The following is a 12,761-nucleotide window of genomic DNA, read 5'->3' on the forward strand; positions in this document are numbered from 1 at the left end:
TTGTTGCTGCCATGGAGAAGTGCGGGAGGCAGGGGAATGGGTTTTACTATACGGCGGGTTTTTAAATTTTATAGACTGCCTGGTGTCACCTACATGTGAGTTGGCAGTTATATAATTTTGTTTAATAAACAAAAATAATAAATGATTAAATTCCTTGCTTATAGGAGAGGCCTAAAAAGATTTAATATGAGTAAACTTTCTGAATGTAATTTCCCCATGACTAAAGTGCTCATGAAACTATGTAAGCTGACTTTGCACATTGCACTTATTAACAGAATAACAAAATAACAGAGTTGGAAGGAACTTTGGAGGTCTTCCAGTCCAACCCCCTGCTCAGGCAGGAAACCCTAAACCATGTCAGACAAACGGTTCTTCAATCACTTCCTAAAAACCTCCAGTGTTGGAGCATCTACAACTTCTGGAGGCCTCTCTAGGAGTCTCTGGAAGCTGGGGATAGCAAAAAAGTCACTGCCTGTCTAACCAGGAGTTGGGAAATGGACCGTTTCAGGCCTCTGGAGGACCTCCGAGGGGGTGGGGAAGGCTGTTTTTGCCCTCCCCAGATGCATAGAGAGGATCTGGAGCCAGGTGAGAAAGAAAAACGGGCCTTTCCCCCCCCCCCCCAGGCCCTCCGGAGGCAGGAAACAGCCAGTTTCCCTACTTCTGGTGGACCCAGAAGGCCCGAAAATCAGCTGGCCGGCACGCACATGTGCGCCAGAGCTGAGCTGGCGTGCCCACTGATATGGCTACGCATGCCACCTGTGGCATGTGTGTCATAGGTTTGCCATCATGGCACTAGGGATTCGAACTGCTGAACTGCCGAACTTTTGATCGACAAGCTCAGCCACTTAGCCACCGTGTCCCTTTCATTAAACTAGACATTCCCAATTCCAGCTAAAACATTTAGCCTCCAGTCCCCTAATCATCTTTGTTGCTCTTTGTACTCTTTCTAGAGTCTTTTTTACATCGTGGCGACCAAAACTGTATGCAATATTCCAAGCACGGTCTTACCAAGGCATTATAGAGTGGTATTAACACCTCACGTGATCTTGATTTTATCCCTCTGTTAATGCAGCTTAGAACTGTGTTGGCTTTTTTGGTAGCTGTAGCACATTGCTGGCTCATATTTAAGTGATTGTCCATTAGGACTCCAAGATCCCGCTCACAATTACTACTATTGAGCCAGGTACTACCTATATTATACCTGTGCATTTGGTTTTTCTTGCCTAAATGTATAACATTACTTATTAAGTGTTAAATTTATGTTTTACTGACAAAGAAATAAAGGGAGACTAGTATAGATCTATTTCAAGCTATTTAGCTCTCATCAGATAGCCATACCCTTCAAACCTGGGCTACTTGCATATTAGGTAGATGTATTAACTTCTAAGCCACAGGCTCTCCTCGCTTTGTCAGCTATACCAGGGGAAAGATTGTTTTTTATCAGGACAACCCAGGCTACCCAATTATGGGATGGAGCATATTGCTTCCGCTTTCGCCTTTCAGCCCCAATGGAATTAAATACTAAGGGGCTGAAAGGCGAATGCAATATGATCCATTCCATAATTGGGTAGACCAGGTTGCCCTGATAAAAAACACTTAATCTTTCCCCTGGTATAGCTGACAAAGTGAGGAGAGCCCGTGGCTTAGAGGTTAATACATCTACCTAGTATGCAAGTAGCCCGGGTTCGAATACCAGAAGGGAATGGCTCACTGATGGGAGCTAAATAGATCTTTACTAGTCTCCCTTTATTTCTTTGTCAGTAAAACATAAATTTAACACAAAAACACCGTATTTTTCAGAGTATCAGATGCACCTTTTTCCCCAAAAAGAGGGTGAAAATCTGTGTGCGTCTTATACTCCGAATGTATACTCCGAAAAAAGCCTCAGAAACGAAGCTTCAGAAAAAAAGCCTCCAAACAGAGTTTCAGAAAAAAAGCCTCCAACAGAGCTTCAGAAAAAAAGCCTCCAACAGAGCTTCAGAAAAAAAGTTTCCAACAGACCTTCAGAAAAAAAGCCTCCAAACGGAGCTTCAGAAAAAATGCCTCCAAATAACTTCAGAAAAAAAGGCCCCAACAGAGCTCAGAAAAAAAGCCTCCAAACAGAGCTTCAGAAAAAAAGCCCCAGAGCTTCAGAAAAACAGCTTCAGAAAAAAAAGATGCTTTTTTTCTGAAGCTATGTTTCGGAGGCTTTCAGAGGCAGAAAAAAAAGCAAAAAAAAAAAAAAAGCAAGGCACAGAGCTCACAACCAACAAATCTGTTGCTAAAATTCACCTCTGGGAACAGCTGATTGCGGTTATTCCGGGAGGCCAATCCACCCGCCAATCAGCTTTTTTCTTATTTTTGTCCCCAAAAACTACAGTGCATCTTATACTCCGGTGTGTCTTATACTCTGAAAAATATGGTAGTTTGTCGTGAAAGGGATTGTGAAAGCCTCTGGATTGAGGCTGAAAGGCGAAAGTGGAAGCAGTATGCTCCATCCATAATTTGATAGACCAGGCTGCCCTGATAAAAAATATTTAATTACTTATTAAGCCACAGCCATAAAGACCCGGTACAAAGATCTGTGAATTTTCTGGTATACAGTTGCCAGGAGGGAACTATCTCCAAAGCATTTACTTTGAATTGGGTCTTTCTCTTCCTGTAAATTTGTTTTTCTTTTTTCTGCTTTGACAAAGCATTACTTCAAACACCTAGGGAATCCATGAGATGCAAGGGGACGGTTGCTCCCTGCTTACCTCAGCTAATGCTCTTTAGAGGAACTAAAGAGATCACTTGCTGGATGAATGGCTGGAGCTCCTGTTTAGGGAAGGAGATTGTTTACACAGAGATGTTCCCAAGTGCACCGTGTGTGTGCTTGAAGAAACTAATAGGAGCATTCTACACTACTCTAGTAATGGGAATTCAAAGAGCATATTACCATATGGCCTTGAATACAGGTGGAATATTCATATGTAGCAATTAAGCTTGCATGCGGCCTCCTCCTATGCATTGATCCCGAGATGCACCTTGATTTACTGTGGGGCTCTGGGAGATGGGAGATGAAGTGCCAAAAGAGATGCCTGGGGTACTATTGGATGAAGAAGTGTTTTTCGGTGAGACCGGTCTATCGTGGCAACCTGGTGTACCCAAATATGGTACGAAGCATACTGCTTTCCGCTTTCACCTTTCAGCCCCAATCCAGGAGCCTTCACAGGCAGTTGCTTACATGACAAACTATTTTTGTGTTAAATTTAAATTTACCAACGAAGAAATAAAGGGAGGCTAGTATAGCCGTTTCAAGCTGTTTAGCTCTCATCAGCTAGCCATATCCTTCTGGGATTCGAACCTGGGCTGCTTGCATATTAGGCAGATGTATTGGATGAAGAGTTGGAGTGACTCTAACTGGGCATGGGTAAAAGCCCATATTAAGGATTACCTTGTGGCAATAAGGGTTGCAAAATGTCAATAGTTCACCACCCTTATTGCATCCACTGATAGCCATCCAGCAGCTCTTGTTTTGGATAACATGCTTCCTGTAGAGCAGGGGTGTCAAGCTCGATTTCATTGAGGGCCGCATCAGGGTTGAGTTTGACCCTGGAAGGCTGGGTAGGCAAAGCCAGGGTGGGCGTGGCCAGCTCAGTGTCACCCGTGTCAGGGGCCTTTGTGGTGCCTTGAGCGCTTGCGGCCCTCCCAAGCTCTGTTTTTGCTGGCAGAGGGGTTGCAGGAGGCCATCACAACCGAAAACGGACCTTGGGAGGGCTGTGCGTGGCCTTCTCAAGCTCCGTTTTTGCTGGGAGAGGCACTGCAGACCAGTCCTTTGTTGTTTCCAGGGCAGCCCCGCGGATGAGATCTAAGCACCCTGCGGGCCGGATCCTGCCCCTGGGCCTTGAGTTTGACACCCCTGCTGTAAAGGCCCCCTTGGAAGATCTATTGGGCTTCTGTGAAGATTATTCAGGTTATCTGATGGATAATGTTGCTCAGATTCACTCTGACATGGACTCTGGCTGAGCAGAACAGGCTGAGGTGCCTAGGACATGGTCTGGAGGTACAATCTGGAATAAGTTTGAGCTGGTGACTCCCAAGAAAGTGCAAATACTGATATTTTGTACTTTTTTTTCCTAATTGTTTTTCCTCAATTGTAGCATCACCTGGAATAGCAGCACCAATGTACTAGATTTTCTTCTTTTCAGTTAATGTTATCTTAGGCGTGTTATGAACAAAAGGCTTGTGTATTTGGATCTTAAAAGTTGTACAAGTTCTTAATTTGCTAGTTTTCTAAAACATTCTCAACTTAATAGGGTCAGTAGTTTTTTTAACCAATTCAGATTCAAAATTCTGGTAAAATTTCCATTGAATAATTCTGGTAATTTGTTCGTGACACTGCTTGTGGTCAATGTGTGAAATTTTGCTAATCAAATGGTCAATTATTTGATTCTTTTTACTACAAAACCACCGAATTTGCTGTTGTTACATTTTAACTGTTGCCTTCATGCAATTAATTGGCAAAGCTTGTTTTTAAGCCACTAAAATAAAGCCTATTTTAATCAACACCATGTGGGGTTTTTTATCAGCTTTTTTCCCCTACATCTTTCAGGTATTGACCGCATATTAGCTTGTTCTTCCAAATAACAAATCAGTTTTAAATTGTTTCTTTTCTATATTCAACCTTCCATCTTTGTTACTTTCAAGATTGACAGATGTCAGCAAGGGTTCTTGGCTTTTCTTAAAGGCCATACTTTTCTTCTTCCAGTTTGTTTCAGCTGTAGACTCCTATATTATGTAATTTTGGATCTTTATGATTAGAGTTAAAGTAAGGTAAATAAGTAAAGTATAAATCACATGTAAACCTTACATGTGAGGTTCATGATTTAGGGCAGCCAGTTGTCTCTCTGCCTCACCTATCTCACAGAGTGTTTTGTGGATTGGGAACTGGAGCAGGGGGAATTCTACATGCTACCTTGAGCTCCTGAAGACAGGCAAGATACAGATTTCATAAATGATAGCAGCGATATGCCACCTAAACTTATATTATGGGCAACAGATGGATTGCCCACTCTTACCCAGCTGGTGTTCTCCTGTGAACCTAATCTTGCTCACTTGGTGTTCTCCAAAGGTTCTGGATTTCAGTTTCCAGAATCCCAAGATAATTTGGTCGGGTAAGAGATTCTGGGAATGGTAGTCTAAAACATCCGGGTGGCGGCAGATATCCTAGCTCTGTTTCTGGATAAGAAGACCTTGCTCTCAGGCAAAAGGGGAAAAAAATAGCTCTGATGAAGACTCAAAATGGAAACTTTGTACTTTTCTGTCCATGTGTTACCTATGAATATTTAATGAAATCACTTGTAAATAAAACGGGTGGAGAAAGATGAGAAGCCTAGGAGAAGAAAGTAAGAGGAACTCCATACTCTTGAAACTGCCTTTCAGGAGGGAAGTAGATTCTAGTTATAGACATTTCTGATAGGATGCCTGAATGGGGCACTTGTCTAGCTTTTAATAAACAAACAAACAAATAAACAATCTAGCACACAATTCAGATAAGGCAAATAGTGTTCAAGACATTATAGAGATATACCCAGGGACAAAGATCCCCATGAATATTGTATTGCCTACTCTGTCTTTAATTAGTGGCGTCTGTACATTTTGGATAAATTTCTCTATGTGTAATCGATGCTAATGTTTTTACCAGGAATGGTCAGCATGAAATATTGTTTTCCAAGATTTCATTACTAACCAGTTTTTTTTTCTTCATCTGGCTTGTTTACAGCAGCCACATTGGTAGGAGACAAACATTCTCGTATATCTAGAGACTTCACATTGTTGGTTATCCTTTGTGAAAGTCCAGTCATTTTAATTTGTTGCAGTAAACACTGAGAATAATTAACAACTTTCCTTGTACTGTCTATCTCTTAAGTCGAGATGCAGATAATGCACTGATTTATTGTATCAAGTGTCTATTCTCTTTCTATTGTGTCATACTTCCATTACATAGACTTGGCCTTTATTTATTCTTCATTTTACAATATTGTGGTCTCTAAGCCATGATGTATACTTAGTTACTGGACTGTGTCAAATCCACTTGTGGAGTAGCAAATCAGAAGGCAATCACAAACTATTTCTGTTCTGTTGCTAAGATAACATCCTGGTTGTGTCCTTGAAACCATCAGCAGCTGAGCTCAATTCAGAGGTGACTTGCCTGGAACTAAATAATAGCAAACAGATACTTTTAGGAAGTCTGTTAGCAGATTGTCAAGGCAGCCTACGGACCACTTTTTTGTTCCTAGCATTAAATTACATCTGTCTTGAATATACAGTATGGAAATCCACCACTTTCACCCCTGCCCAGTCTTACTATGTAAGACTATCACTTCATTGGTATACTCTGCACAAGGCCGCCTCCTATAAACAGAGTACTGTATGTAGCTAATAATCTGACTTCTTAGCTGTTACACCTAATAGGCAGGTAAACGTCTTGTATTCCATGGATTTTACAAAAGCCAGCTTTCTCACAGATTATGTTTTCTGTATAAATTGAGTTTTAACTTCCATTATTACTAACACATATAGCCAACCGAGATGGGTATGGCCAATCTGATAACTTTCCAAGCTAGCTGCACATTATTGCGTCAAGTGTCATTATGAAGACCAAACTTTGACCGGATTTTTTATTATTATTATTTACATTAATTGGCTGCCCAACTCCAGTGGGCTCTGTAGAGTTCATAGGACAACCTGAGCCACAAACCAGCCGACTATGTTATCTCACAAAGTGTTGTGCAAATTTAGGAAACTGAGCCTGATTCAGTTAATCCTAAATAAGCATATCATACATACATTAGACATCAGTTCTGCATCTGTGCAAACATTGCTGCTTGCGTCTGTTTGGAATGGGGTACCAGCCCATTTGATTGCATGCCTGGAGATCTGTAATTATGAAAAAAAGGAAAGCGTCCCATCCCCCCTTTCCATGCCTATCATAATTTTTATAAAGCTGTCTAATACCCTCTTTGTCTTTCCCCAGAATCTTTTTGTTTGCTTTTCCCAAAGCAGAGGTAGAAAATCTGGAGTCAGAGTGTCATTGGCTCTTCCTTAACGTTCCCTGCCTGTAACGCAGCCAAGCATGCATCTGTGTATTGGCACTTGTTCACATACAGCCCTATCTAACCAGCTCTTTCTTATTCTAAGGCCATCGGAGCTGATTTCCAATAGATTAAAGCAGGGGTGTCAAACTCAATTTAATTGAGGGCCACATCAGGGTTGTGTTTGACCTGGGGGTGGCAGGGGAGCATGGCCAGGGGGCACGGCCAGCATGACATCATTCATGTTGGGGGGCGCATCTGGTGGCCCGAGTGCTCTGCCAGCGAAAAAGGGTTCTCGAGCTCCATTTTTGGTGGCGACAGCATCCTGCAACCCTCTGTCAGTGAAAGCAGCTCAGGAGGGCTGCGCATGACCCTTGCAAGTTCCATTTTTGCTGGCAGAGGCACCATGGGCCAGTCCTTTGCTGTTTCCAAGGTGGCTCTGTGGGCCAGATCTAAGCACCTCGCAGGCCAGATTTGGCCCCCGGGCCTTGACACGCCTGGATTAGAGTATCCCACCCCCATTGTCCTTTCTGACCAGTACTGGCCCCCCAACCTTGTTTCCATGCCTCTGTCTCTTAGTATTTTTTTTTTATTAGTATCTCAAAATATAAAATACAAAGAGAAATAAATGTAAAGGGGAAAGTAAGGGAGGAAAAAAAGGAGGAAAGTGTAGGGTAAAAGGGAAAAAAGAAAGAAAAGCATTGACTTCTGGCTCTTTATAACACAATAGAATAAAGTAATAACCATTTCTGTAACAATAAATCTACAGAATCAACAAGTCAAAGTTTTATGTGTGTTTGTCCTTTTTTAATTCACTTTTTTAATATTTTTGTCTAGTAATAACTTTTCTATCCTAGCAAGCTTTTGACAGCTCAAAACACTGATCAGACTGTTCATATTTGACAGGAGTTCAGTTGTGGTATTAGGCCAGAATACCACAACTGAACAACTGAATACCAACCCTTTATTACATGGTGTTAAAGTCCCCCCAAGAATCCATATCCAAAATTCAGCAACAAACCTCAAATTACAGTAATATATTTTCCTTCTTTTAATTTTTTTAAAAAGTGTCACATTTTTGAGTGGCTCCATGTCCGTGTTTTATTTTTTTTTTAATTAAAAAAGTGGTCTAACCCCTCTAAATTTCACCGATTTATGTGCAGTGCAAAGACAGACATGAGGAAAAGGATTGTCTTTCTTCAATTCTCATTCTTCTCCTAGAACACAGAACATGGAATAATAGAGTAGGAAGGGACCTTAGTCCAACCCCCTGCTCAAACAGGAGACTGTATACCTTTTCAGACAAAAGATTGTCCAGTCTCTTTTTGAAGACCTCCAGTGATGGAGCATCCACAACTTCTGAAAGCAAACTATCACTGTCAGGAAATTTCTCCTTAGTTCTAGGATGTTTCTCACCTTGGTTAGTTTCCAACCATTTTTTCTTGTCTTGCTTTTTAGTGCTTTGGAAAATAGTTTGACTCCCTCATCTTTATAGGACCGCTCAAATATTGGAACAGTGCTATGTCCCCTCTAGTCCTTCTTTTCATTAGACTAGACATACCCAATTCCTGTAATGGCGCTTCGTATGTTTTAGCCTCCAGCCCCCTGATCATTTTTGGTGTTCTTCTCTGCACTCTTTCCAGAGTCTCAACATCTTTTTTGTATTGTGGTGACTAGAGCGGGATGCAGTATTCCTAGTGTGATCCTCCGAGACCAGTATCATGAGAGTGATCATTCACTCCTTCCAGAGACTGCTATAAAGAATGCAATTTGTTTTAAAAAGGAAAACTGGAAGAGATAAGAGATTTCTTATCATTCTTAAGCATGCTTTTTTGCTCCAAAGTATATGTGGGAGGTGTTGGTGGGTGGGTGGGCGAATTATGGAGGCATTTCACATTTTGCTGTTGGCAGTTAAGATAAAGTTTGCAGGAGATGAACTGAATTATAAAATTGACCTCTGAAGAGGTTGGCTTCTCTGCAATTTAGATAAGACTGGCAGTGGAGAAAGGCAGAGCCAGCAGAAAGGCAATTAACTGCCGAATGTTGTTCAACAGTAATGATCTTGATTAGGTGTTTGCTTTTGCTGTCTGGCTGGAAATGTCTAAAATAATACTTGGCATGGAATGGATGGGAAGGGATAATTCAAACATTGCCAAGAAATATGAGAAAGAAACCATGAAACAAGGGAGGAATCATTAAGAAATCGACCTGGCTCACAATTGCTAAGCTGTATTTCATTCTCAAAACCATCCATGTTGGATACAGCCCAAATATACTTCTGCTGATGACTGAAGAATATATACAATGTGATCTACCTTCGTATTTTAGTGATGATACTAGCCTTTACAAAACCTTTGGTCAGAGATACCCATCCTGAAGTCAATACAGTTTATCATGTTTATCATGTCTCTGTACCACTGGTGACTTTATTAAATCTGGTAATAGCACTGATGTTGTGTGCTGTATAATATCATGAGTTACAGCTATAGATTTTGTTGCTTTGAATATATAGAGCAATTAATTTAACTTGTCATGCAACTTTTAGTTTAAAGCTCTGTATTTTATGGTTTTATGTTAATAATAATTATGTAATTACATCAGTTGTTTTATTCTATGTTTGTACTATTTTTATTTATAAGTGCTCCTACTACTGCTGTCAGGGGTGATATGGCAAAAGAGTTTAACTTTTATTACTATCTTTGAGATATGCTCAGCAGAGGTGGGTTTCAGCAGGTTCTGACCAGTTCTGGAGAACCGGTAGTGGAAATTTTGAGTAGTTCGGAGAACTGGTAGTAAAAATTCTGACTGGCCCTGCTCCCATCTATTCTCTGCCTCCCAAGTCCCAGCTGATTGGGAGGAAATGGAGATTTTGCAGTATCTTTCCCCTGGAGTGGGATGGGAATGGAGATTTTACAGTATCCTTGCCCTGCCACACCCACCAAGCCATGCCATGCCCACCAAGTCACCCACAGAACCAGTAGTAAAAAATTTTGAAACCCACCACTGATGTTCAGTGAATACAAACCACCTTGAAAGTGGATTTAGAAATGACAGGCTACAAGATAAAGATGCTACATGGATAAAGCTACTACACTGGACATACAAAAGAAATCAGCTGATAATTTAATAATTAAAAACAATATGCAAATAGCAAACCAAGAGAGTAACCTGGATGATTTTCCTATGTTATATTTATAAAAGTGGCTTGTAAGATTCTTCAAAACTTTAACAAACTATTTTTAAAATTTGATTATAAGGGCATTTTAAGCGTTTCATATGTATCAGGGAGGAGGTATCTTATATGTTTGGTGGTAAATACAGCTCACAGGTGTGGAGGAAAGCATATGAACATGTGTTCACTGTGGGGCAGTGAATTTAGTTAATCTGAAAGTCTGGATTACTTAGGTAGATGTTAGATCATTTGCAGGCTGATCATCCAATAAAGGGGTTTTGTCCAGGATGGATATAGGTCACAGAATGATTTTAGCTGTGACCCATTGGTTATAATAGCATTTCATAACAGTTTATCACTGGGTACTAATTTGGTCTTACTTCGTGTTTTATATCTGTGAGCAGGTATTGTTAAAAATATTTGATTCATATCTGTTACAGATATATCTTTTAACTTAGGGGTCTTTTGGTTTACATATCACACTAAGACACGGTGTGCTTATTCATGGAATACTGCATAAATTAAACTTGGCAGGGTTTATCAAGCAGGATAAGTCATGGTTGAAGTCCTACAATGGCTAAATTCACAAAGCACGCTAAACCGAAACCCATCTAGCTAAGCCCACTGCATCCTAGAACTTCATTGCAGGTAGTAAATTTTATATATTCTAAATGATGGCTGAAAATGTGCACATTTGTTTAAAACTTTAAATCCAAGAAAATGCCTGTATTGTAGATATATTGCTTCCATACACTCCTCAATGTAAAGTTGAGATAGTTATTTATTTCTATGGATTCCAACATCTGGAGAAAGAGAGCAAGCAAAAGAAAACAAATTTCTACTGCAAATAAAGAGTTCACACATCTGGGTCATAAGAAGTTATACTACTGTGATAAGTCTATTAAGACCTTAAATTACTATTTTAAAAATGTGGAATAGCACAAAGTTGCAGTTTTCCACAATTTATAATTTGTTAAAATATCTGATTTAATACGTAGTTTGGAAAGGGTAGCCCTAGTTAAGCCAGGGTCAGGAGAGGCAGTCAAATCAAGATTTATTATCACCACTTAAAGCTAGTTTTGCAAGCTATAGCTTTGTCAGTTTGTGACTTAATATATCTAAAGTCATATTTGCCTGTGGAAGAGTCCATTGCTTAGGAGAATATGAATATGCCAGGTTTCTCAAAGAAAATAGAGAATGAGAACTGCATAAAATACAATTTACTTATGGTTGAGAGTGTAAGTCTTGATAATGATGATAACAACAACTACTACTACTACTACTACTACTACTACTACTACTTTATTGTCACTGTACGTGTATACACAGTATACCCATACAACAAAATTCACTTAACGCCCAAAGACCAGGTCCAACACACATAACAATCCCCAAACACACCTCCACCCAGCACAAATTCCCCACCCCTAAACCACCCAAACATCCATACAACAGACCAAGTAATACTGTCCAACAGCTCACTCTTTAGTTCATTGTTGAGTGCAATTATAGCTCTGGGATAAAAACTATTCAGGAAACGTGTGGTCCGAGTTTTAATTGTTCTGTATCTTCTGCCAGAAGGCAACAGTCCAAAAAGATTGTAAGCAGGATGGGAAGAGTCTCTGAGAATGTTATGCAACTTCCTCAAACAGCAAGATTCGAAGATGTCGTCCAGGGCTGGTAGCTGGAGCCCAATGATATTCTGGGCAGTTTTAATGATTCTCTGTAGAGCATTTTTGTCTGCTGCAGAGCTGCTCCCATACTATGCAAGAACGCCATATGTCAGGACACTCTCAATAGTGCTGCGATAGTAGGACAGAAGTAGATGCTGAGATAGATTTATGTTCCTGAGCATTCTCAGGAAGTACAGCCTCTTCTATGCCTTCTTCACAAGCATGTTAACATTTATAATCCATGATTAGTATTATGCCTGAAATATATTCTGTAGGGTTGGTCTTCGGTTGTAGTCGAGAACTGCAACTGTTTGTTCTCTAGGATTCACACAGGAATGTTGCTATTTCTCTTTGTGACTTTCTTCTCTTTTCTTCCCTCCTCCTCCCCCCCCCTCCAAAACAGTGAAGCTTGGTGGGCTATGGGATGGATGAAGCTGAGCAGGACCAGTACGAAGCCCATCTCAAAGAGCTCTTTGACAGCTTCGATGTCACCGGCACTGGCTGTCTGGGGCAGGACGAACTGACCGAACTTTGCCACGTGTTGCATCTTGAAGAAGTAGCTCCAGGAGCATTGCAGGAGACCCTTCTACAGGATGGTCTCCCTAGGCGGGTAAGATCATACACTCTGTAGATGGGCACAGCTGTCATTCCCAGCCTTGGAAAATCTGCACTGATGGATCAGTGCAGGGTGTTCTTGCATCCAGAGGGAAAGTGGAGATTGGAATGGAAGGAAAGAACAAAGTAGAAATAATAGAAGGAAAAGTTCAGAGATGAAAAGATAGCATGCCACATCAAACCATAACGTCACCATACATGTACCAGTGTGACTGAATTCATATATGATAGTAATAAATAATGGCT

The 12,761-nt window shown here is 40.6% G+C and overlaps 1 protein-coding gene across 1 annotated transcript in view; it reads left to right on the top strand.

Moving 5' to 3' along the window:
• The first annotated feature begins 12,318 nt into the window (after nt 1-12,318).
• Nucleotides 12,319-12,761, top strand: part of NIN (ninein) — a 102,087-nt gene continuing 101,644 nt past the window's right edge. Inside the window, exon 1 of the mRNA XM_070931684.1 lies at nt 12,319-12,510. Coding sequence (XP_070787785.1) covers nt 12,325-12,510 — 186 coding nt within the window. The 5' untranslated portion in view covers nt 12,319-12,324. The remainder of the gene's footprint in view (nt 12,511-12,761) is intronic.

This window comes from Pituophis catenifer, unplaced genomic scaffold, assembly GCF_029215685.1.
Source record: "Pituophis catenifer annectens isolate HBS135680 unplaced genomic scaffold, rPitCat1.0.hap2 SCAF_1, whole genome shotgun sequence".
NCBI lineage: Eukaryota > Metazoa > Chordata > Lepidosauria > Squamata > Colubridae > Pituophis > Pituophis catenifer.